This window comes from Saimiri boliviensis, chromosome 12, assembly GCF_048565385.1.
Source record: "Saimiri boliviensis isolate mSaiBol1 chromosome 12, mSaiBol1.pri, whole genome shotgun sequence".
NCBI classification, from domain to species: domain Eukaryota; kingdom Metazoa; phylum Chordata; class Mammalia; order Primates; family Cebidae; genus Saimiri; species Saimiri boliviensis.
Window position 1 is genome coordinate 9,462,015 of NC_133460.1, and position 24,435 is coordinate 9,486,449.

Genomic DNA, 24,435 nt, shown 5'->3' on the forward strand with positions numbered 1-24,435 from the left:
TGGGTTTGAGAGTTTAATCTGTGCTCTGAGGCACACAGTGCCACAGCCCCTCAGGGGCTGGAGACAGGGTGCACAGGGACTCCCAGCCCCCACATGGCAAGAGGGAGGCATCCCCCAGCTGCATCTGCCGTGTGCTCCTAGCATGACTACGCCTTGCCAGGCCAGACCCAGCTGGAACTGAACTCACCGAGCCAGCATCAGTGCCACCAGCTTTGTGGGCACAACCACCCTCATGCTGCCCTGCAGCACCCTCTGAACCTGACATCCCTGGTCTGGGAGGTGCTGGAGGCTCAGAACGCCCCTTATTGCTCTGAGAAGTCTTCATGACCAAGTGGAATGCTGTGCGGCCAGGAGAGAAGCCGCCAGGTGCAGGGCAAGGTGCCGGTAGGGAGCTGGCCAGAAGGTGCAGTGTCCTGGGCTGGCCCTGCTGAGTCTGCTGTCAGGCCTGTGAAAGGTCAGCAGAGCCACGGAGCAGGCAGGAGGCCAGAGCCCCACTCAGAACCTTGGCAAGCTGGTGGCCCTGCCAAGTCCTCCTGCTGGCCACTGACAAGGGAATCCAGGGCAAGGCAGGTGACCTCCTGGGCCACCAGCCTCCAACCCCTACTCCAACCTAGGGAATAGAAGGACAGGAAGAAACTGGATGCTTTGTAAAGGACTTCCTGTTCTTGGGGACACAACTCTCCTCCCCCTCCCAGAGCCCTGGATGACAGGAATTCCTTGGCCAACATGCTTTAGCCGCACTGCCGGCTACAGGACATAAAGGCTTCTTCAGTGGGATTTTCCCTACGAGACAGCACAGCTATTAACACACTTAACATTCAAATCCATTGCCTGACACAGTTGTTCAAAGTTAAACTGTTGGGTAGCAGCACTGCTCTGAGCTCCCTGCACTGCAGCCTTGGTGTTGAGCGAAGGCGTCCCCGGCCTTGCGGCTGCTCAGTCCAAGTCACCTGGGTTTAAATGCACACTCGAGACAGCTGAGGTTTAGCTGGGCTGCGTTTACAGAACTGGGCAGCTGTGTTTGAGGAGCAGCAGCCCTGGGTATCTGAAACGGAACAGACACTCAATTGTGACATCAGAGTGGTTTTCAAGGAAGGAGGGGAGGCGGAAGGGTGGTGAGGGCAGCACTTTGCACCCGAGGGCAAGGAGATGGCACCTGGGAGCAGCTCCCTTCTCCATCCCCAACCTGCTGGAAAGCAGAGGGACACAGAAGGCTCCGCTGGACTGTCAGTCACACTGATGGGGCCTTGGTCCACAAAAGCCTCTCCCAGCAGAATAATCAGTCCTTCCGCCCCCGAGGGGCTGGATCCCTGAATGAGTTTTTCAATAAAGTATAGGACACACACCCCTAGAACCGCCTCAGGCCCTGGATACCTGAATCTCAGACAGGTGCTGAGCCTGCCCCTGCCAACCCCGCCCAAGGCCCAGAACCCACCCAACAATGCCTTCCAAGCCTAAAAGTGCAACTTCAATTACAAGCATCTGTAAACAAAATCGTCCCCCCCAAACGTTTACTTACAAGGTTAACAATGTATGCCTTTGCTTAACTCCAATTATACTCTTTGAAGCCACCTGGCCGAGAAGATGCTTAAGCCCCACCTATTAATTTGGGTAACTAATTTTCAATTTTTTTTTTTTTATTCTGGAGATTAAAGACACTCAATCTTTAACCTTGAAGGGCGGGCAAAAGGTCGGCTATGCTGTCAACATAGAAGTCAGGGACCATTTTCTTCTTAGACACGCAGTCACTTTCCTGATTACTCTTCACATCCCCTAGAGTGGAGACTCCGGTGAGGGTCAGAATGGTCTTGAGGCCACAAGTGACGCCCAGGAGGATGTCTGTGTCTAGGCGGTCTCCCACCATGACGGTGCGCTCGGGGTTGATGCCGTATTCCTGGGACACGCAGTCGAAGATGAAGCGGCTGGGCTTCCCGATGATGTCGGCCTGGCGCTGGGCGGCCATCTCCACGGCTCGGACCAGACAGCCGGTACCTGCGGGGCACAGGGGACCCGGTCAGAGGGCGGGGAGGGGGCCCGGGGCCCGCCCCCCGGCCTCCCGCCCCGGGGCGCACGGACCCGCGATGAAGCGGCCGTTCTCCAGCGGTAGCCGGTTGTCCATGTTGGTGCCCACGAGCAGGCAGCCGGGCTGCTGCAGGTAGCGCAGGGCTTTGGTGAGCTTCATGTAGCTGAAGTGCGGGTCAAAGCCCACCACCACCGCGCGCACGTCGGGCTCCAGCGGCGCGTGCAGCCAGTCGCCGGGACCGTCGCCCTGCAGCGGCTCGGGCCCCACGCCCACGCAGGCGACGCCCACGGCCTCCAGCTCCGCGGCCAGTGCCGGGCTGCCCAGCACGTAGGCCTTCGGCGCGGGCGCGCCAGCCAGACGCTGGCGCAGGTAGAGCGCGGTGCAGTAGGCGGTGCCGAAGACCTCCAGGCCGGCGCCGGGTCCCGCCGGGCCGCCAAAGCCCAGACGCCGCAGCTTCTCGGCGTAGGCCGCGCGAGTCTTGCTGCTGTTGTTGGTTATGAAGCCCAAGCGCTTGCCGCGGGCACGCAGCGCCCGCAGGGCCTCAGGCGCGCCGGGCACGGCCGTCTCCCCGCGCCACAGCACCCCGTCGCAGTCAAACAGCAGCGTGTCCACGTCGGCCAGCAGCGCCTGGGCCCGCTCGGCGCTCAGCCGCACGCAGCGAGCGTCGTCGCCATCGGCCGCCACCGCCGCCATGGCCGCCACCATCGGCCGCCGCCGCCGCCGCCGGCCGCTCCTCGCAGCCGCCCGCCGCGGTTCCCTCCCCGCCCCCGGGGCGCTCATTGGCCCCGCGTCTCGTGCCCGCCGCCCATTGGCCGTCGCCTTCGCCAATCCGCCCCCGCTTCCCGCGGGCTGCAGGAGATCAACGCCAACTGGCGCGGCCCGGCGCACGACCATTGGCTGCCGGGCTCGGGGCGCCCCGGTGATTGGTTGGCAGGGTGCCAACCGGCATTCGGAGTGGAGGGCTCGCTGCGGAAATGCGGCTGAGGTGAGGATGGCGCAGGCGCAAGGCTGCGCAGCTACCCAGCGGCCGTGGGGTCGTGTGCCCATTGAAAGCCAGTGGTCAGCCTAGGTGAGGAGGCCCTTCACGGAGTAACCCGGGCCGGGCCGGCTGCCCATTGGCCGACGTCTCTTGCGGGTCCGGGCAGGGCTCCCGCAGGAGCGCGGCGGGAGGGTCCGGAGTCGCATGGGACGCGTTCCAGACACCCGGCCAGCCAGTGGGCCGTTTACCGGCCAGCCCGGGACTCCCTCCTCCGCAAGGCTGCGTGCTCACCTCAGTCCTTTCCAAAAACACGTTCCCCGTGCCTCGGAGGTCACACAAACCAGCCATTACCAGGCAGTGGGGTTAGGGTCTAAAGACACTGCCTAGAACCTGGTACTCAGAGTTTGCTCCCCATCATCGTCACCAGTTATTAAATATTTACTTTAATTGAGGCTTACAGTAAAGGGCATGAAAACTGTGAAGCTCGGTGGAAGTTTTACATTTTTACATGCCTATACATTTCGAGACACGGTCTCGTTTTACCTCCAAGGCTGGGGTTCAGTGGCTGGATCACAGCTCTCTGCAGCCTTGACCTCCCAGGCTGATGCGATGCTCCTATCTCAGCCTCCCAAGTAGCTGGCATCAGAGGTGTGTGCCACCATGCCCGACTGATTTTTTTTTTTTTTTTTTTTTTGAGACGCAGTTTCGCTCTTGTTACCCAGGCTGGAGTGCAATGGCGTGATCTCGGCTCACTGCAACCTCCGCCTCCTGGGTTCAGGCAATTCTCCTGCCTCAGCCTCCTGAGTAGCTGGGATTACAGGCACGCACCACCATGCCCAGCTAATTTTTTGTATTTTTAGTAGAGACGGGGTTTCACCATGTTGACCAGGATAGTCTCGATCTCTCGACCTCGTGATCCACCCACCTCGGCCTCCCAAAGTGCTGGGATTACAGGCTTGAGCCACCGCGTCCGGCCCCTTTTTTTTTTTTTTTTTTTTTTTTTTTTTAAGCAGAGTATTGCTCTTGCCCAAGCTGGAGTGCAGTAGCACAATCTTGGTTCACTGCAACCTCCACCTCTTGTGTTCAAGCGATTCTCCTGCCTCAGCCTCCTGAGTAGCTGGGATTACAGGCGCATGCCACCGTGCCTGGCTGAGTTTTTGTATTTTTAGTAGAAATGGGGTTTCACCATGTTAGCAGGCTGGTCTTGAACTTCTGTCCTTAGGTGATCCGCCCGCCTCGGCCTCCCAAAGTGCAGGGATTACAGGTGTGAGCCACCTCGCCCAGCCTAATTTTCATTTTTGTTTAAATTTTTTGTAGAGATGGAGTCTCACTATGTTGTCCAGGCTGGTCTCTCCAACTCCTGGCCTCCAGCAATCCTCCTGTTTTGGCCTCCCAAAGTGCTGGGATTACAGGCATGAGTCACTGCACTCAGCAGATTTTTTACATATGTATATGCTTGTGTAAACAACCCAGACCAAAGTATAAAGTATTTCCAACACCCCAGAGTTCCCTCTTGTTCCTATTCAGTCAATAGCGGAGAGCTCACCACTTTTCTGACTCCTATCAGCAAAGAGGCACGACCAAGCTTGTTTGTGTGGTTTAACATAATATCTGTGAAATACATCCTCCTGGCTGGGTATGGTGGCTCACGCCTGTAATCCCAGCAGTTTGGGAAGCTGAGGTGGGGAGATCACTTGAGGTCAGGAGTTTGAGACCAGCCTGGCCAATATGGTGAAACCCTGTCTCTACTACAAATACAAAAATTAGCTTGAGTGTGGTGGCAGGGCCAAGCTACTTGAGAGGCTGAGGCAGGAGAATCGCTTGAACCTGGGAGGTGGAGGTTGCAATGAGCTGAGATTGTACCATTGTACTCCAGCCTGGGCAACAGAGCAAGACTCCGTCTCAGAAAAGCAAAGCAAAAAAAAAAAAAAAAAAAAGATGGCCTTGATTAGCAGTGGATTTGACAAAAGATTGCAAACTCTGCCTTTAGCACAGAGCAACAGGCAGTTGATTTGAGATGACGGCCGGAGTGGGAACTGCTGATGATGCCCAGCCACGGGCCATCTCCCATACTGACCCGGCTGCCTTGGCTTACTGTGGACTCCCTGAGCATCTAGGCCACGGCACCACTCCTTACTGCATTACCTTCTGAGAGTCACAGGACAGCTCTGAGGGACAGGGATTATTCACAACTCCATTTATAAATGGCCAAACAACATGGACAGTCGCCGGCTGGACAAGGTTGAGTTGGGATTAAACTCAGTCAACCCCAAAGCTGAGCTCTGCCCCATCTGCTCGGCTTAACATCTGCGAAATGTGCCTGTAAGTCTGCAGGTGGGAGGGGAAGCATGGTCACTTGTGGGCAAGGTCCTAGCAGAGGCTGGGAGGGAAAGTGCACTTTACAGGGGAGGACTGACTTTGGGAAGAGCATGAGGTATCCCTGCATCTAGGGGGAAAGGACCGCTTTATGATGGTGTCCGACACACAGGAGGCAGTCATTCTTTCCCTGTAAGGGGATGGCCCCAGTGTCTCCTCAAGTAAGGATCTCATACCACAAGCTGACCTGGGGATGGCTTTCAGTGGTACAAGGACAGACACTTTTTTTTTTTTTTTTTGAGACGGAGTTTTTCTTTTGTTACCCAGGCTGGAGTGCAATGGCGTGATCTCGGCTCACCGCAACCTCCGACTCTCGGGTTCAGGCAACACTCCTGCCTCAGCCTCCTGAGTAGCTGGGATTACAGGCACGCACCACCATGCCCAGCTAATTTTTTGTATTTTTAGTAGAGACGGGGTTTCACCATGTTGACCAGGATGGTCTTGATCTCTTGACCTCGTGATCCACCCGCCTCGGCCTCCCAAAGTGCTGGGATTACAGGCGTGAGCCACCGCGCCCGGCCTTCACTATTTCTTCTTAACGGTGTTACATCAATTTACATTGCAGTAGAAAATATAAGTAGCCATTGAATCAGTGTTTTCACAGATGTGTTCTTTCTAATGAGCTAAGCTAAAAAGAAGGATGTTGAAAAAGGATGCAAGTGGCAAAAAAAAAAAAAAAAAAAAAAGAAAAAAAAAAAGATGCAATCTAAACGTTCTTCAACATGGGATCAGCTAAAGAAAGGGTTTTGGGCTGGGTGCGGTGGCTCAAGCCTGTAATCCCAGCACTTTGGGAGGCTGAGGTGGGTGGATCATGAGGTTGAGAGATCGAGACCATCCTGGTCAACATGGTGAAACCCCGTCTCTACTAAAAACACGAAAAATTAGCTGGGCATGTTGGCGCGTGCCTGTAACCCTAGCTACTCAGGAGGCTGAGGCAGGAGAATTGCCTGAACCCAGGAGGCGGAGGTTACGGTGAGCCGAGATCGCGCCATTGCACTCCAGCCTGGGTAACAAGAGCAAAACTCCGTCTCAAAAAAAAAAAAAAAAAAAAAAAAAGGAAAGGGTTTTGGAGTTCCTGTCTGGGTCTGGCCATGGAACGCCCACAGACATTGTTGTGATGGAGCCAGGCTGAGGCCTGGGTGGGAAAGGAGGCTGTCTGGAGAAACAGAGACTAGTCTTGCTGCCGTGCCCGGCCTCTCTGCCTTCCAGGAGCCTGTCCACTCCTGTGCCTGCCAATAGCGTGGGCCCCAGCCAAGACAGGGCCAGACCTCACCTTGTCAGGATGCCTTTTTATTTTTGAGCCAGGGTCTCACTTTGTTACCCAGGCTGGAGGGCAGTGCTGTGATCTCAGCTCACTGCAACCTCCACACCCACTCCGGGTTCAAGCAATTCAACTGCCTCAGCCTCCCTAGTAGCTGGGATTACAGGCATGTGCTACCATGCCTGGCTAATTTTTGTATTTTTAATAGAGATGGGGGTTTTGCTGTGTTGGCCAGGCTGGTCTCAAACTACTGACCTCAGGCGATCCGCCTGCCTTGGCCTCCCAAAGTGCTGGGATTATAGGCATCAGCCACTGTCCCCAGCCCCCTTTGCCTCTTAAAGACCTCACCTCTTAATGCTGTTATATTGGGGTTGAAGTTTCAACATGGGTTTAGAGGGGACAGGGGACAAACATCCCAACCATACTCCTGATGCCCTGGATGCCCGCTTCTCAGTTACTCCTCAGCACACCATGAATGAAGTTGTTTTGGGGTTTTGTGCTCACCTCCTCCCTGGCTTCACCTCACGTACCTGTCTCCTGGTTCTTCTTCCCAGAAGCTCCCAGAAACCTCAAGCTCCAACCTGCTCTTCCTTCTGTTTGCCCTACTCAGAGACCACCTATCCTGGCTCTCAGTGGCTTTCTGAGCCCTCTCCTGCTTCGGCTGGGGGTCCTAAAGTCCCTTTTTGTTTTTTCTTTCTTTCTTTCTTTTTCTTTCTTTTGTTTTGAGACAATCTTGCTCTGTCACTCAGGCTAGAGTGCAGTAGCATGATGTCAGCTCGCTGCAACCTCCGCCTCCTGGGTTCAAGTGATTCTGCTGTCTCAGCCTTCCAAGTAGCTGGGATTACAGGCATGTGCCATCAGGCCCAGCTATTTTTTTTTGTATTTTTAGTAAAGATGGGGTTTCAGCATGTTAGACTGGTCTCAACCTCCTGACTTCAGGTGATCTGCCAGCCTCAGCCTCCCAAAGTGCTGGTATTACAGGCGTGAGCCACCACGGCCAGCCTAACGTCCCTTTTTCTGTGCAGCAGTTAGAGGGATCTTTCTATAACTCCGACTGTCATGTCCTCTGCTCAAAACCTTGCAGCAGCAAGCAACTTACTTGCAGAAAGCTGCCCATTGTTTCCCCAACCTGACGGCGGATGACCTTACTTCAGCCTGGAGGGGGAGGCCACAGTGAGCTAGGATCACACCAGTGCACTCCAGCCTGGGTGACAGATTGAGACCTTGACTCAAAAAAAAAAAAAAAAAAAAAAAAAAAAGTCATATATTGTAGGACATGTTCACAATAGATAAATTTATCGTGGAGACAGAAAGTAGACTCGCGTCTCCCCAGGGCTGGCAGGGAGGGGTGGATGGGGAATCACTGCTTAAAAGTACAGGGTTCCTTTTGGGGTGCTGAAAAGCTTCCTGAACCACATAGCTGTGATGGTTGCACAACACTGTGAATGTCGCTAATAGTAAATTTTATGTGTGTTTACCACAATATATATATATTTTTTAGATGAAGTCTTGTTCTGTTGCCCAGGGTGGAGTGCAGTGGCATAATCTTGGCTCACTGCAACCTCTGCCTCCTGGGTTCAAGCGATTCTCCTGTCTCAGCCTCCCGAGTAGCTGGGATTACAGGCAGGTGCCACCATATCCAGCTAATTTTTGTATTTTTAGTAGATACAGGGTTTCACCATGTTGACCAGGATGGTCTCAATTTCCTGACCTTGTGATCCGCCCGCCTGGGTCTCCCAAAGTGCTGGATTATAGGCATGAGGCACCAAGCCCGGCCAGTTTTTTAAAAGTATATAAATGGGCTTAGGTGGGCGGATCACTTGAGCTCAGGAGTTCCAGACCAGCTTGGGCAACATGGTGAAAACCCATCTCTACAAAATACACAAAAATTAGCTGGGCATGGTGGCTGGCACCTGTAGTCCCAGCTACTTGGGTAGCTGAGGTGTGGAGGCTGTAGTGAGCTGACATTAAAGCACTGCACTCCAGACTGGGTGACAGAGTGAGATACTGTCTCAAAGAAACAAAAACCAAAACCAATCAGTCTCGGTGGCTCACACTTGTAATCCCAGCACTTTGGGAGGCTGAGGGGGGTGGATCACCTGAGGTCGGGAGTTCAAGACCAGCCTGGCCAACATGGTGAAACCCTGTCTCTACTCAAAATACAAAAAATTAGCCGGGGTAGTAGTGGGCGCCTTTAGTCTAGCTACTCAGGAGGCTGAAGCAGGAGAATCGCTTTTACCTGGAGGCGGAGGTTGCAGTGAGCCGAGCTTGCGCCCCCATTCAAGCCTGAGTGATAGAGCAAGACTCTGTCTCAAAAAACTAAAAAACCTCTCCCCCCTCAAAAAACCCCAAATCCAGTGCACTGTGGCCAGGAGCAGCGGCTCACGCCTGTAATCCTGGTACTTTGGGAGGCGGAAATGGGTAAACGGTTTGAGGTTAGGAGTTTGAGACCAGCCTAGTTAACACAGTGAGACCCCCATCTCTATTTAAAAAATATAAGTAAAGTTTTTAAAATTTAAAAATTATATAAAAGAATAAAACAGCTTCGCATAGCCACCCATAAGCCATCCCCGACCTGGGTTCTTCTCCTGTGACCCGGGTAATCATCTTGGGAGGCTCTAACGCCCGAGGTGGTCAGGAGGCGGCGAGCACCGAACCCCTGAGTTGGATCTACGGCGGCTTTCCAGCGGCAGGCGCGGGCGGGTCTACCTGTAGCAAGCTCCGGACGCTCTGGGGCGCGGCTCTGTAGCGCCCGCCAGTCTGCTCGTCTCTCGCGTCCTCTAGCTCTCAAATCCGAGCGCAACCTCGAACCCAGTGCACCTGCCGCCCCGCCGTCTGCCTGTCAATCTGCTCCACCGTAACCACGCCCTTCCCGCAGTCCCGCCCGGCCTCTGTTCTTAGCGCGCCGGGCTCCGCCTCTGCCCTTCCAGGCCACACCCCCATCCTGGCCCCGCTTCCCGCACGTCTGTCAATCCTCTTCGGCCCCGCCCCGCCCTCCTCTCGCCGTTCCCTCTCGTCGGCCTCGGCGCGGCCCGTTGTTATGACGACACGGTCGTAAATCCGCCATCTTCCTGCGGCGCGTTGCGACATGGAGGGCGCGATGGCAGTGCGGGTGACGGCCGCTCATACGGCAGAAGCCCCGGCCGAAGCCGGGCGGGAAGCGGGCGAGGGCGGGGTTGCGGCGGCGGCGGCTGCCTTGGCACCCGGCAGCTTCCTCGGCCTCCCGGCGCCCTTCAGCGAGGAAGGTAACTGGGCAGACGCGGAGGGCGCGGCTGGGGTGAGGGCACTTCATCCCGGGCTGGCGGAGGCCCCTATGGCCCGAGCTGCGGGCGCAACAGACCCTTCAAGACCCAGACTTCTCGCAGACCCCGCGGGGCCCTCACAGCACTCCACGAGACCCTCAGGTTTACTGCGACCCTCACGGGTCTCTCCTGTGGGGCGCCCGTCACCCCCCTCGTCCCAGTGCCCACAAGTGATCGCGGATTGCTGAGCCCCCGGGCGCCTGGTGTAGACCTTCGTAGACGCCGCCACCATCAGCCCTGCCCCTCGGGCCGGCGTCCGGGTCCCACTATGCCTCCGATGCCTGAGCCTGGTCCTACTTTCTTCTGCGCCCCTTCCCCCTGCACTTCATGAGCCTCTAGGGCCCTGTCCAGTTGGGGTTGGAGGCTCCAAGAGGGCGGGGCCTCGGTTTCTGCAGGATCTGGCCTGTCCGTGGGGAGGCAGCAGAGCCACGTGCATGAGGGCTGGTGCACTGCAGCCAGCCTGTGGCCCGGTCCAGTCCCAGACTTGCCACTTTCTGCCTCTTTGGTCCTAAGCAGGTGACTCCCCACCTGTGAACCTCTATTTCCCCTACAGAATGGGGCGGCAGCTTCTGCCAGTAATGTCACAAGCCCTTACCCTTGTGTCTTTTCATTCTCAAACCATTCCTGACAGGTAGACGTTGTTATTCCAATTTTGGGGATGAGGAAAATGGAGAGTTGGAGATTTGACAGTGACCGGGTCACCCAGGTAGTAGGTAGCAAGGGCTGGATTGGATCCCAGAACTGTGAAAGGCTCCACCTCAGCCCCTTTAACTTCTGGGCTCTGCTGCCTTATAGAATTAAAAGAGAGATTGCCGCTGGGTGCAGTGGCTCACGCCTGTAATCCCACCACTTTGGGAGGCCAAGGTGGGCAGATCGCCTGTGGTCAGGAGTTTGAGACGAGCCTGGCCAACATGTTGAAATCCTGTTATAAAAATAAAAATAAGAAATTAGCCGGGCGTGGTGGAACATGCCTGTAATCCCAGCTACTCGGGAGGCTGAGGCAGGAGAATCAGCTGAGCCTGGGAGGTGGAGGTTGAATTCGAGGGTGGAGAAAGGGCCAAACCACAGCTGTGACTCACCTGCAGACGGCCACCCAACAGAGAGCAGACCCTTCCTGATGGCTCCCAGTCACAAACCAAGCTCTGAGGCATCTTCTACCCTCTTCCCCTTCCCACCCCACTCCAGGGTCTCACTCAGCACCAGGGAATGGCCACCATGGGACCCCATACTCCAGAAGGGGACACACCCAGCCCATTTCACCCTGAGGCAAGGCCACAGGGTGCCTGCATTTGCCTCTCAGCCAGAGCCGGTGGGCATCGGTCTATAGGGCCCCCTTGTACCCCACACCCTGCAATGGGTCAGCCCATTTTACAGATGGGATAGCTTAGAGATGGTCACTCAGACACCCCAGCACTAAGATGCCCCAGGGCACATTCAAACTCCAACAGTTTTTGTTTTGTTTTAGTGTCTTTTAAGGCATGCTCTTGCCCTGTTGCCCATGCTGAAGTGCAGTGGTGCGATCATGGCTCACTGCAGCCTCAACCCCTGGGCTCAAGCAGTCCTGAGTAGCTAGGACTACAGGTATATGCCACCACACTTGGCTAAATGTTTTTTGACTTTTTTTTTTTTTTGAGACGGAGTTTCGCTCTTGTTGCCCAGGCTGGAGTGCAATGGCGGGATCCCGGCTCACCGCAACCTCCGCCTTCCGAATTCAAGTGATTCTCCTGCTTCAGCCTCCCAAGTAGCTGAGATTACAGGTGTGTGCCACCACGCCTGGCTAATTGTTATTTTATTTTATTTTTTTTGAGATGGAGTTTCACTCTTGTTGCCCAGGCTGGAGTACAATGGCGCAATCTCGGCTCACGGCAATCTCCGCCTCCTGGGTTCAAGCAGTCCGCCTGCCTCAGCTTCCCAAGTAGCTGGGATTTACAGGCCTGTGCCACCATGCCCAGCTAATTTTTGTATTTTTAGTAGAAATGGGGTTTCTCCATATTGGTCAGCCTAGTCTTGCTTGAACTCCCCAACAGGTGATCCACCCGCCTCAGCCTCCCAAAGTGCTGGGATTACAGGCATCAGCCACCACGCTCAGCTTGTATTTTTAGTAGAGATAGGGTTTCACCATGTTGGTCAGGCTGATCTTAAACTTCTGACCCTTAGGTAATCTGTCCACCTTGGCCTCTGAAAGTGCTGGGTTTATAGGCATGAGCCACTGTGTCTGGCCTAAATTAAAAATGTTTTTTTTTTCTTTTTTTTTTTTTTTTTATGACGGGGTTTCACCATGTTGGTCAGGTTGGTCCTGAACTCCCGACCTCAGGTGATCCGCCCGCCCTGGCCTCCAAAGTGCTTGGATTACAGGCGTGAGCCACCACACCTGGGCAAAAATGTTTTAAACACATTTTTTTTTTCTTTTGGTAGAGACAGGTCTTGCTACGTTGACCAGGCTGGTCTTGAACTCCTGGGCTCAAGCTATCCTCTCACCTCATTCCCTCAGAGTGCTGAGATTATAGATTATAGGCATGAGCCACCATGCCCGGTCCCACTAGTCTTTTTTTTTTTTTTTGAGACGGAGTTTTGCTCTTGTTACCCAGGCTGGAGTGCAATGGCACGATCTTGGCTCACCGCAACCTCTGCCTCCTGGGTTCAGGCAATTCTCCTGCCTCAGCCTCCTGAGTAGCTGGGATTACAGGCAAGAGCCACCATGCCCAGCTAATTTTTTGTATTTTTAGTAGAGACGGGGTTTCACCATGTTGACCAGGATGGTCTCAATCTCTTGACCTCGTGATCCACCCGCCTCGGCCTCCCAAAGTGCTGGGATTACAGGCTTGAGCCACCGCGCCCGGCCTCCCAATAGTCTTAAATCCTGGTCCTTTACTGTCCCCAAACCAGCATGGAGAAATCCCTCTGCCTCCCAGCCCCTCTCTGGGCCTCTCACCTATCATTGCTGAGGTGGGGGCTATGGGCATGGCAGTCTTAGCAGATGCCTGCAGCCTAAGCATGCGGTCAGGGCTACCCCTTGCTGGGTGCTGACCTGGGGGTGGGTCTGGCCCCTGCAGACCTGTATCGGATGGGAGCTATACCCTGGGGTGACCTTGTTTTGAGCTCGAGTGTGTTCTCAGCAGCCTCAGGAAGTAGCTCTGCTTCTGATGGCCTCCTGGCGGAGTCTCTTCTGGGGCTGGAGGAAAAGCCAGATGGGGCCCTGTCTGCCCAGCCTCTGCCTCCCAGGCCCTGCTGACAGCAGGCTTGTTGCAGATGAGGATGATGTGCACAGATGCGGCCGCTGCCAGGCAGAGTTCACTGCTTTGGAGGACTTTGTTCAGCACAAGATTCAGAAGGTCTGCCAGCGGGCCCCTCAGGAGGCCCTGCCCGCCACCCCTGCCACCACAGCATTGCTGGGCCCAGAGGTGAGCCCCAACCCACTCCCCCACCCCCTTCTGGGTTCACCTGATGGGTGGGGGAGGAGGCCGCACTACAGGATGGACCTGTGCAGCTGGTTCTAGAGGCTGCGTGTGGGGGCAGAGGGCAGGCACCTAGCTGCAGTGTGGGAAGGTCCAGGTTTGTGAGCCTGTGGCACTCTGGGGTGTCCTAGAGGGCCTGCGGTGGCCCAGCCTTCTCAGCAGCCTCTGGCCAAAGCCCGTGCAGTTGGGAGCTGGGATCCCTTCTTTCTTGGAGGCTGAGGGGTCTTCCTTGGCTCTGGGGTACCATGGCAGCCTTTGTCCTTTTGGCTTATCTTCTGTCCTGCACACACAGTCCCTGGGGACTTCACAAGTGAAGTGTGGCCGTGGGGATACCACCGTCTTATCATCAAAATGGTCACCTTTGCTGAGCCCCATGCCCAGCTTGGGCTGGACACACAGGCCTACGAACCCCGCATACGCTGCAGTGGACGCGTGTCATCCACATTGCACAGAATCAGGAGAGCAGGCTCAGAGAGTGGTCATAGTCTCCGGCCACCAGCAGGGCGTGGCCCAGGTGATGCTGGACCCTGGTCACCTCACTCTGAGCCTGTGCTGTTTACCTATCCCTCAGAGAGGTGCCCCCTCCTTCAGGAAGGCCTCTGGCTCACACCCCCAGGGCCCTCTCTGACCACTTGGCTGGGGCTGTGCCATCACTCCTGCAGGCCAGTCCAGCTTCCTGCCAGAGTTGCTGGTCCCTCCCTGCAGATGCCCTGTGCTCCAGGTCCAGCCCCCATGGCCAGAGGTGTGAGAGTGACACTGCGGACCCTGGCCCTGGGCTGAAGGGGCTGGGCTGGGACCTGTGGTCCAGTGGGGGAAGATGAGAGCCCCCACCACCGCTGTCCCAAGGACACAGATCCAGGCTTGAGCGCCACAGGTCACACCTCCACAGCTTTACACCAGCAGAGCCCAGGCCTCTTCTCAGAACTCTGGAGCACACAGATAAGTCCCCTCTGTTCCCTGTCCCTGTTGACAGGTGGTGCCGGCGGCGCCAGGCCCAGAGGAGCCCATCACTGTGGCCCACATCGTGGTGGAGGCAGCCTCCCTGGCAGCAGACATCAGCCACGCACCCAACCTCGTTGGTAAGCCAGCTGTCATGGATCACTGACCTGATAGACCTTCGTGGTGGGGCCTGAGGATGGGGCCTCTGCTGCCTGTATGCTCATCTCTCCTGAGAGCAGGGCCTGGCTGGGAGGGGTCTCGGCCTTGGGAGCCTTTCTGTGGGCACAGCCTGCAGGAAGAGGAAGGAGGGAGGAGGGAGCATTGGGCACCGAGCCTTCCTCAGGTGGCACCAGGGAGTCTTCAGGTTGTGCTCTCCCTCCACCTTTCCTGGGCTGTCTCTGCCCTGCTTCTCCCAGAATCTTCCCCACTTCCCTGCCACCCCTCTGGTTCCTGCTCTCTGCTTGTAGGCAGTAACACCCCCCAGGTGGGTGCGGAGTAGATGGATGGGACTCTCCAGCCAGGCCTGGACTCACTGCTGGCCTTGGCCTGCCCTCCCAGTCCTCACTCTGGTCTGGGGGTGGCGGCTGCTGTACTGGCCCTCACTGGGCTTTCATGAGCGTGGAATGCCAGGCTTCTTTGATGGTTACTTTTATTTATTTATTTATTTTTAAGACAGGGTTTCACCGTGTTGGTCAGGCTGGTCTTGAACTCCCAACCTCAGGTGATCCGCCTGCCTTGGCCTCCAAAGTGCTTGGATTATAGGCGTGAGCCACCACGCCCGACTATGTCTTCCTGATGTGGTGTGGACGGTCTCACTCATCAGGGACAGATGTGTGTGCAGGGGTGACATTCAGAGCCAGCCAGGGCCTGGAAGGTTGAGGGAGCTAGAGGCTGCTGGGGTTGCGGTTGTGGCAAAGGCAAGTGGCTGGGTGTGCAGATGCCAGGGAGGGAGCTGGCAGGGGCCTGATGCTCTGGGAAGTAGGGCGGGGTACAGCTGCTGTCTGGGGAGCCTGCTGGGCCGAGGCGAGAGAGGCAGGGAGTGGGCAGCTGGACAGGAAGTAGGTTTGGGCACCAGGTGGAACCTGGCATTGGGCAGCCCTGGGGACCGGCTATGGCAGGAGGAGGAGGAGGTAAGGGAGCCATGGCAGAGGCCAGCCCCGGGCCTGGGAAGGGCACCCGTGAGCAGGCTGCTCTCCGGGAGGCAGCCGCAGCACCTGCCTCACCTCCGTGCTGTCTTCCCAGCATTCCTGCGACCAAGACACTCAGAGCTTGGAATGTTCGTGTGGGAGGGGCAGGGCTCTGGCCTCGGCTTGGCTTTTGGTTTCAGGGTTGGTGGTGTCCTTTCGGAGCATGAACTCCCGAGGTTCTGGCGGGGTCTTGGAGCTTGGTCTCTGGCCAGCCAGGCCCCTTTCCAACCACCTGACCTCCAGCAGCCCCCAGGCTTGGGCCCAGCACCCCTCCCTATGCTTCAGGGGCCCCCCTTGGCACCCCTGCCACTCTGGCACCCCTAGGATTTTCCCCTTTGCAGGCATCCTGGGTACCCTGAGTGTGCTCTTGGCCAGTCAGCAGGCCCGGTGGACTGAGCCCAGGGTTGCCAGCTCTCCTGTCGGCCTCCAGTGGAGATGGCACAGGATCCTGCCTGCTGGCAGCCCAGGGACAGGATGGTGCCAGGACCTGTCTTTGCGGGTGCAGGGGCGCAGTCAGCTGTGTGGGCAGCTGGAGCTCACTTCCAGGCCCTCCTGCCTTTTCTTTGGAAAAAACTCATTTCTTCTCTGTGGCCTTGCGGCAGCCATGTTCCCTCAGGTCCTCCCATCAGAGGCCTCTGTCCTTTGGAAGATCACCTCTGGGGCGTCGCGTGCATTGCCCAGGGCTCAGGCAGGAGGGGCCTTTAATTGTTTCTGAGTCATGGCGCTTTTGTTGTTTTTTAAGAGAACAGCTTGTCAAAACAAGACGCCAGCCGGACTGAGGTGATTTCTTAGAAGTGGCCTCACACCTGTTTCCCGTTTGTCATCTTTATGAGCAGAAAGCGTGCAGTGTTTACAGCCAAGCTTTGCACATTGTCAGATCTTCCCAGCACCCTCGAGAAGTGCAAAAGCCCGGCTTGCTCGCCCCAGGCTGTCCTGGGTGTCTGGAGAGCGTTCATTCCCCAAGGCCGAGCCTGCTTTGGGACTGGGCTCTACCCTGCTGGGTGGCCCGGCCCATCTCTGAAGGAGGAGTGACCTCCCTATGTTGGTGGGAGCCATGGCAGTAAGCAGGACAGGCAGCTGTCTCTGCGCCCAGGGACCTTGTCACCAGAACGCGCATGTCCTCTTGGCTTTGGGGACGGGGTATCTATGCTCACGCGAACACATCTGGGGGCCCTGGAGCATCTCCCGGCAGCCCGGAGGAGTCGGGAGCATCTCCCCGCCTCTCCTCTGACCTGGAAAGGTGAACGATGCCTCGGCTGTTGCTCGGGCCTGTGTGTTGAGGGCTCAGTGCCGGTTGGATCCAGGCTGCGGCCCACAGCAGCAGGTCCCCTCCCTTGGTTCCGGCAGTCTCTGGGGTCTCTGGGCAGGGGGCGTGTCCTGGGGTTCAGGTCGAAATGCCTCTCCTAGGTGGTGGGCACATCAAAGAGGTTATCGTGGCTGCTGAGGCAGAGCCAGGGGACAGCGAGATGGCCGAGGCCCCGGGCAGCCCCCACCCTCAGGGGCTGGGGCTCACAGGGGACAGCGAGCAGGCCCAGGTGAAGCTCCTGGTGAACAAGGACGGCCGCTACGTGTGTGCGCTGTGCCACAAGACCTTCAAGACGGTGAGCCGGTGTTCAGGGAGCCAGTGTGTGGGCAGCAGGCCCCATCCTGCCCCCCTGGGAGGGCCCTGAGCTGCCTTGCCCTCCCCCACAGGGCAGCATCCTCAAGGCCCACATGGTCACTCACAGCAGCCGCAAGGACCACGAGTGCAAGCTCTGCGGGGCCTCCTTCCGCACCAAGGGCTCGCTCATCCGGCACCACCGGCGGCACACGGGTGAGCTGGCCGCGCCTTGGCCCGGAGCCCTGCAGCACCCTGACACTGACCCTGGTGTGCCCCAGCCTCGAGTTCCCCAGCTTCGGGGGAGGAGGCAGGGCCCATGCCTGCCTTCGCCTCGTCCTCTCGTCACCAGCCTGCTGGGGCTGCCCGGGGCTGACTGGGTTCTCTCTGCAGATGAGCGCCCCTACAAGTGTTCCAAGTGTGGGAAGAGCTTCCGGGAGTCAGGTGCGCTGACTCGGCACCTCAAGTCTCTCACCCCCTGCACGGAGAAGATCCGCTTCAGTGTGAGCAAGGACGCGGCTGTCAGCAAAGAGGACGCGCCTGCAGGTCAGTGTGACGTGGGCAGCTGCCTAGTCCCAGGGGCTAGCTGTGGAACCAGCCGCCACTGGGGTGTGAGGGATCTTCACTCCCTCACTCTGCCTTGAAGGGTCTGGAGCTGGAACTGCAGCCTTGGGGACAGTCACATCACCGGTGACAGGCGAGCCCCTAGAGACCTCACCTGTGATTCACCTGGTGACAGATGCCAAGGGCACCGTCATCCACGAAGTCCACGTCCAGATGCAGGAGCTGCCCCTGGGCATGAAAGCCCTGGTCCCAGAGGTGGGGGCCGGCAGGGGAGCCCCGTAGGGCAGCTCTATCTTCTGTCCACTCAGTGCCAGTCTTGGTTCTGGGCACTAGCTCCAAGGGTCTGGGCCAGGCAGGCAAGAGCTGGGCTTCCCGTAGGGAGAGCAGGGCCAGTGGGCGCGACATGGGGCTCCAAGGGTTTGCACCAGGCCCCTGGCGTGGGTCTGCCCCATGGGGTGGTTGAGGGTGGGTGCCGGATGTCAGGCTGCTCGGCCAGCCTCCTCTCTCTGCCTCCCCTGCAGCCCCCCATCTCCCAGGAGCTCCCCTGCTCCAGCGAGGGCAGCCGTGAGAACCTGCTGCACCAGGCCATGCAGAACTCTGGCATCGTCCTTGAGCGTGCTGCGGGGGAGGAGGGTGCCCTGGAGCCAGCCCCTGCTGCCGGGTCCAGTCCCCAGCCCCTGGCAGAGGCAGCCCCGCAGGTGCCGGTACTGGAAGTACAGCCGCTGGAGACAGTAGGTGCCACCTGCAGGCCCCTCCCCTGGGCTGGACTCCAGGGCTGTCCCCATGCTGGCCTTTGCACTTCCTGCAGTGGCTTTCTGCAGTGACTTTGTCCATTGATCTGTTTACTACCTTCCCTGGGACTGTGAGGGAGCCTGTCAGGGTGGGGCCCACGGTTGGGTCCTTGGCACTGCCAGGGCACAACCTCCCCCAGGTGCTGGAGGCCTTCCTGTGGTTCCCCAGCAGGTGGCCAGCGAGGCCTCAGCGGTGCCCAGGACCCACCCATGTCCTCAGTGCAGTGAGACCTTCCCGACAGCAGCCACCCTGGAGGCCCACAAGAGGGGCCACACCGGTGGGTGATGGGTGGGTGTGTGGCCCATGGCAGTGGATGGCCTGTAGGTGGCTGGGGTGCCTGTGGTTGTCCAGCGGGGAGCCAGGGGAGCCGTGGGCAGGTGGCAGGTGGCCGGGCGGGTCCGCAGGTGGTGGGCCTGGCCTGATGTTGTGTGTGGCTGCAGGACCAAGGCCGTTCACCTGCACGCAGTGTGGCAAGGCCTTCCCCAAGGCCTACCTGCTCAAGAAGCACCAGGAGGTGCACGTGCGTGAGCGCCGCTTCCGCTGCGGGGACTGCGGGAAGCTGTACAAGACCATTGCCCATGTGCGCGGCCACCGGCGCGTCCACTCAGACGAGCGGCCCTACCCTTGTCCCGAGTGCGGCAAGCGCTACAAGACCAAGGTGAGTCTCTGGCCCCAGGACCCTGGCGCCTGACCCCATCCTCCTGCTCCCTGGCCCTGGCCCAGGTGCACCCCGTTTGCTGCCTTCACCTTGCTCAGTCTTGACCCCGGGCCCAGAAGCGGGAGGGGAGAGCTGTAGTCTGTTGTGGCTGAAGCCGGGCCGGCACTGAGAGGCGTCCCCACAGAACGCGCAGCAGGTGCACTTCCGGACACACCTGGAGGAGAAGCCACACGTGTGCCAGTTCTGCAGCCGGGGCTTCCGAGAGAAGGGCTCACTGGTGCGGCATGTGCGGCACCACACAGGCGAGAAGCCGTTCAAGTGCTACAAGTGTGGCCGGGGCTTCGCGGAGCACGGCACGCTGAACCGGCACCTGCGCACCAAAGGTCTGGTCCAGCGGAGGTGGGAGCGGGAGCGGGAGAGGACCGGGGCTGGCCAAGCCCTGACAGAGTCCCCCCACGCAGGGGGCTGTCTGCTGGAGGTGGAGGAGTTGCTGGTGTCCGAGGAGAGCCCTGCGGCAGCCACTACTGTCCTCACGGAGGACCCGCACACGGTGTTGGTGGAGTTCTCGTCCGTGGTGGCTGACACCCAGGAGTATATCATCGAGGTGGGTGTGAAGCCCTGGGGCTGGGATGGGACCCTGGGGCTGCCAAAGCTGACCTCTGCCCTTTTGCCCATCTGCCCAGGCCACTGCGGATGATGCAGAAACCAGCGAGGCCACGGAGATCATTGAGGGCACCCAGACGGAGGTGAGGGGCGGGGCGGGCAGGGGCGGGGAGGCTCCCTGGCGCAGCCGCTCTCGCTGAGCTGTGGCCCTGCAGGTGGACAGCCACATCATGAAAGTGGTGCAGCAGATCGTGCACCAGGCCAGTGCTGGCCACCAGATCATCGTGCAGAACGTCACCATGGATGAGGAGACGGCGCTGGGCCCAGAGGCAGCTGCCGCCGACACCATCACCATCGCCACTCCCGAAAGCCTGACGGAGCAGGTGGCCATGACGCTGGCCTCGGCCATCAGTGAGGGCACTGTACTCGCTGCCCGAGCAGGGGCAAGTGGCACTGAACAGGCCACTGTGACCATGGTGTCATCAGAGGACATAGAGATCCTGGAGCACGCGGGCGAGCTGGTCATCGCCTCGCCAGAGGGCCAGCTGGAGGTGCAGACAGTCATCGTCTAGCATGGGGCCTGTGGGGACCCAGCAGGGCAGGGACAGGGCAGAGGACTCTGAGTGCCCCACCCATGCCTGCCTGGCAAAGAAGATGGCACAGAATGGCAGTGCCCCGAGATGGGCAGTGTACATAAGTTTCTTGTTGCTTTACAATAAAACATGAGAACCTGCAGCTTGTGATGTTGTTGCAGCAGCAGCCTCCACAGCTGGTGCCACTACCTTTCCCCGGGGCCTGGCAGCAATACCTGCTTCCCAGGCCACCGCTAAACTCACGTGCCTGGCGGCCTCACCCAGGAACTGCCAGCCCTGGTGGCGCCCTGGTGGTGCGTGGGTGCCATTGGCATGTTGACCAACAACCTCCTGCCCTGCCCAGCTGGAGCCATGCCCCTGGCCACCTGAGGCCTGCAGGGTGGGTGGGAGGACCAGGGATGGGGACAGGGAGACCTGGGAGCCTTGGCCTCTGTCGCAGGGTCAGCAGGTGCTGCAGCAGCAAGAGATGCTCTGCTGGAGTACGGCGGGTCCTTCCTGCGCTGCCTTTCTTTCCCTGACGGGATTCTGCTCAGGGAGGCAGAGTCTAGGTGACCTAGTTTCTAGGGGCAGGACAAGAACACAGCCAGGACTGGGATGTGGTCACCGTCTGCCCCCCATCCTAGGGGGCTGACAGGGGCTTCTGGGATGGTTCTAGGGAAGGCCTGGGGTACAAGAGACAGCTAAGGCAGGTCTCCCACCCCTTACCCTGGGGGTCTCCATGGGAATGAGAGCCAGGAATTCATGGGCACCCAGCTCGGTCAAGGGGGCGGGACCCAGTGCAGCCTGGCCCCTCCCTGCATCAAGGCCTCAAATACTGGCCCCTGCGCTGGTGTCACAGCTGCTGCCAGAGTCAGCGCAGTCCTGTGTCGGGTGTGCCCCCAGCCTAGACCAGGATCCCCATTCCTCCAGGACCCCCTGAGCCTTGGGCCGCAGCGCCCACATCCCAGGTGAGTCTCCTGGCTGCACCGAGCTAGGGCTGGATGGGCTGGGCCCTCTATTTGGGCTGCGCTTCTCGCGCAGTGGGAAGGCAACAGTCGCTGAGAGCCCAGCAGTGCCCTGGGAGCCTGCAGAGAGCAAGGGCAGATGCTGCTTCGCACTGGCCGGCACGGGGCGGCCACGGAGGAGACGGGTGGGTCGGTGGGTCTGACAACGGGTCTGCGTAGGCGGCCGCGTCTGTCCCTCCCAGCCCCGCGCTCCCCTCCATGGGCTGGCCCTGGGCTCTGCTGGCCACGCTCTGGGCGCTGGAAGCCGCCGGGGCCTCTGCGCTGCGCATCGGAGCCTTCAACATCCAGAGCTTCGGGGACAGCAAAGTGTCGGATCCGGATTGCGGAAGCATTATCGCGAAGGTGGGGCCCGGGCCGGGGCAGGGTGGGGTTTGGGGGTGCTGACCGCGCTGACCCCCCCCACCCTCCACTCCTCCCAGATCCTGGCTGGCTATGACCTCGCGCTGGTGCAGGAGGTGCGAGACCCGGACCTCAGTGCCGTATCCGCGCTCATGGAGCTGATCAACAGGTGTGGTGGGCAGGGCCCCTCGTCGCGCCCCCGGCTGGGATCTTCCCCCTGCGCAGCGCCCTGACCCCGGACCGGCTGGTGTCTCCACAGCGTGTCCGAGCACGAGTACAGCTTTGTGAGCAGCCAGCCCCTGGGCCGGGACCAGTACAAGGAGATGTACCTGTTCGTGTACAGGTGAGGGGGGCGCGCAGGGAGGGGGGCGCGCAGGGAGGGGCGGGCGGGGCGGAGGTGGTGGGGGTTTCAGCGGGACCCCCATCTCCTAGGAAGGACGCTGTGTCGGTCGTGGACACCTACCAGTACCCAGACCCCGAGGACGCATTCAGCCGTGAGCCCTTCGTCGTCAAGTTCGCCGCCGCTGGCCTAGGTGAGCGGGCCCCGCCCCTCCCCTTCCGCCGGCCCCACCCCTCCCCACCTGCCGCCCCTGACGCCCCCACCCCTTCCCGCAGCTGCGCGGGAGCTGGTGCTGATTCCGCTGCACGCGGCGCCTCACCAAGCCGTGGCGGAGATCGATGCGCTCTACGACGTGTACCTGGACGTGATCGACAAGTGGGGCACGGACGTAAGTCCACCCCTTGGTCCCGGAGTCCCTGCAGACACGCCCCGGGGTCTGGGCCATGAGGGCGGGGCCTCGCGGCTTCGCGGCAGCTCAGACCCGGTTGCGCCGTGCCCCCAGGACTTGCTGTTCCTTGGCGACTTCAACGCGGACTGCAGCTACGTGCGGGCGCAGGACTGGGCAGCCATCCGTCTGAGGAGCAGTGAGATCTTCAAGTGGCTCATCCCCGACAGCGCCGACACCACAGTGGGGAACTCCGACTGCGCCTACGACCGCATCGTGGCCTGCGGCGCCCGCCTGCGCCGGAGCCTGAAACCCCAGTCGGCCACCGTGCACGACTTCCAGAGGGAATTCCGCCTGGACCAGGCTCAGGCAAGTGGGCCGTGGGGTAGCGCGGGTCCTGGGTCCCCACCACCCTGGCACACGCAGGCAGCAGGGAAGAGGCCAACGCCAAGGCCAGCCGACCTCGCCTCCCCTTCCTGCACCAGAGCTAATTTCCAAGGACCCGGCAGATCCTGGCCCAACCCATGTGGAGCTCTGGGCAGGCAGGGTACCTTGCCTTTCCCTCACGGGGCCAGTGGTGACCTTCTCTGCCCCTGCCCCACCACAGGCAGCAGCAGGGTGGGCACCCAGGCCTCACCGGCCCCTCCCTGAGAGGTGGTGGCTTGTGGACATCCAGTGGGCCCAGCCTGGTGGGTTGGGGGGGCACATTTCCAAGGTGGAGCTGGGGGAGGCCTGCTGGCAGCAGCGCCCCCGAGGCTCACTCTCTCTCCCCAGGCTCTCGCCATAAGCGACCACTTTCCGGTGGAGGTGACCCTCAAGTCGCACCGATGACCTGAGGCCTGGCTGGGATATGCCACCTGCAGACCCTGGCCTTGAGGAATGGCCCCATAGTGGCCCCTTCAGCATGGCTGCCACCCCTCAGTGAGGCCCCAAGGCAGGTCTGTGGGGCATGGACCAGGGGCCATGGACACCTGATGGGCCGCTCCGAGCCTCCGTTCCCCATCTGTGAGATGAGCTGCATCCACCGACGTCATGGGGTGTTGTGAGGAGCCCCACAAGGGGTGTCAGACACACTGCCCCACAGACATCCACTCAATAAACGGGCTGCTCCCAGCTGGGCCCCGCAGCTTGGCTCTCAAGCTTCTGTCCTTCCTTAGAAACCAGCCCGTCTGGGACCTGGCCTCAGTCTGCAGCCCCACTTCCCTGAGGGAATGCAGCTCAGGGAGATGGGTTCTGGGCCATGGTAGACGCTGGCCACCCTCAGACCCTGCTGGCCCCGGAAGGCAGCTCAGGGACGCTCCTTGCTTGTCCTCTGAAAACTCCAAATGCTCCCAGGAGCCTGTACTGTGAGCACAGCTGGGACAGGGATGGTACTGACACACCAGCCTCCCAGGCTCTCAGGGGTCTCAAAAAGCTCTCCCCAGGCCCACCCTGAAGCCCCCATTCCAGGGCCATGCAGGGAACCCCAGACACTTGTCTTGTCTCAGGGACCTAGTCTCACCCAGCACTGCAAGGGGAAGGTTGGCACCACATCCCAGCTGGTCAGCACCACTAGAGCTTTTGGGGAGCCTGAAAGCAGTGGTGGGGGAGGCTGGACTCCTCTCCCTGCCCAAGCAGGTGGCTAGGGACTAAGGTCCTGTGGCTCAGCCCTTCAAGGGTGCTGCCCTGTGCCCTGGCCTTGAGGAATGGGCACATTCCACACTGACGAACAGGCAGGCCCACGGGTCTACTGGGTCACTGATGGGGCCCAATGAAGTTTCTGGTTTTTGAAACATCACTTCGGACCAGCATGTGGGACCTTAATCACATGGGAGGAAGCACATTTGTTTCAGGGCTTTGGATGAGTTTGGTTCTTGCAAAATCCTTTTTTTGTTGTCTCTCTGTCGCCCAGGCTGGAGTGCAGTGGTGCAATCTCAGCTCACTGCAACCTCCGTCTCCTGGGTTCAAGCAATTCTCTGCCTCAGCCTCCCAAGTAGCTGGGATTACAGGCACCCACCGCCACGCCCTGCTGATTTTTGTATTTTTAGTAGAGACGGGG

General features: G+C 59.2%; 3 protein-coding genes across 5 annotated transcripts; 2 read left to right on the forward strand and 1 right to left on the reverse strand.

Moving 5' to 3' along the window:
* PGP (phosphoglycolate phosphatase) lies at positions 1–2,794 on the reverse strand. The gene is made up of 2 exons (XM_003928562.4): positions 2,077–2,794; positions 1–1,992 (listed from the first exon to the last, which is right to left on the reverse strand). The coding sequence occupies exons 1-2, from the start codon at positions 2,726–2,728 to the stop codon at positions 1,667–1,669; spliced, it is 978 nt and encodes a 325-aa protein (XP_003928611.2). The 5' UTR covers positions 2,729–2,794; the 3' UTR covers positions 1–1,666.
* Positions 2,795–9,665: 6,871 nt separating this feature from the next.
* Positions 9,666–20,471, forward strand: E4F1 (E4F transcription factor 1). Of its 3 annotated transcripts, none has more exons than XM_010339062.2 (14): positions 9,666–9,884; positions 13,191–13,342; positions 14,370–14,475; positions 16,930–17,123; positions 17,215–17,335; positions 17,513–17,665; positions 17,766–17,938; positions 18,205–18,414; positions 18,644–18,752; positions 18,916–19,133; positions 19,318–19,516; positions 19,595–19,685; positions 19,817–19,879; positions 19,952–20,064. In XM_010339062.2, the coding sequence occupies exons 1-14, from the start codon at positions 9,728–9,730 to the stop codon at positions 19,968–19,970; spliced, it is 1,965 nt and encodes a 654-aa protein (XP_010337364.1). In that variant the 5' UTR covers positions 9,666–9,727; the 3' UTR covers positions 19,971–20,064. The 3 variants fall into 3 exon arrangements, with proteins under 3 accessions (XP_010337364.1, XP_003928451.1, XP_010337363.1); XM_003928402.3 differs by having other exon boundaries at positions 9,667–9,884; positions 19,595–19,737; positions 19,952–20,471; XM_010339061.2 differs by having other exon boundaries at positions 9,667–9,884; positions 18,647–18,752; positions 19,595–19,737; positions 19,952–20,471.
* An 84-nt stretch (positions 20,472–20,555) lies between these two features.
* DNASE1L2 (deoxyribonuclease 1 like 2) lies at positions 20,556–23,528 on the forward strand. Its single transcript, XM_039478112.2, is given in 7 exon segments — positions 20,556–21,675; positions 21,753–21,841; positions 21,932–22,015; positions 22,105–22,237; positions 22,239–22,400; positions 22,515–22,766; positions 23,172–23,528. Coding segments are annotated over 7 exon segments (921 nt in total). The 5' UTR covers positions 20,556–21,531; the 3' UTR covers positions 23,229–23,528.
* Positions 23,529–24,435: the final 907 nt, after the last annotated feature.

Coding starts and splice junctions, on each gene's coding strand:
- PGP (XM_003928562.4), bottom strand. CDS start 2,728: ATGGTGGCGGCCATGGCGGCGGTGGCGGCCGATGGCGACGACGCTCGC. Junction 1,993..2,076: donor GAACGGCCGCTTCATCGCGG/GTCCGTGCGCCC, acceptor TGTGCCCCGCAG/GTACCGGCTGTCTGGTCCGA.
- E4F1 (XM_003928402.3), top strand. CDS start 9,728: ATGGAGGGCGCGATGGCAGTGCGGGTGACGGCCGCTCATACGGCAGAA. Junction 14,476..16,929: donor CCACGCACCCAACCTCGTTG/GTAAGCCAGCTG, acceptor TGCCTCTCCTAG/GTGGTGGGCACATCAAAGAG. Junction 18,415..18,643: donor AAGTACAGCCGCTGGAGACA/GTAGGTGCCACC, acceptor GTGGTTCCCCAG/CAGGTGGCCAGCGAGGCCTC.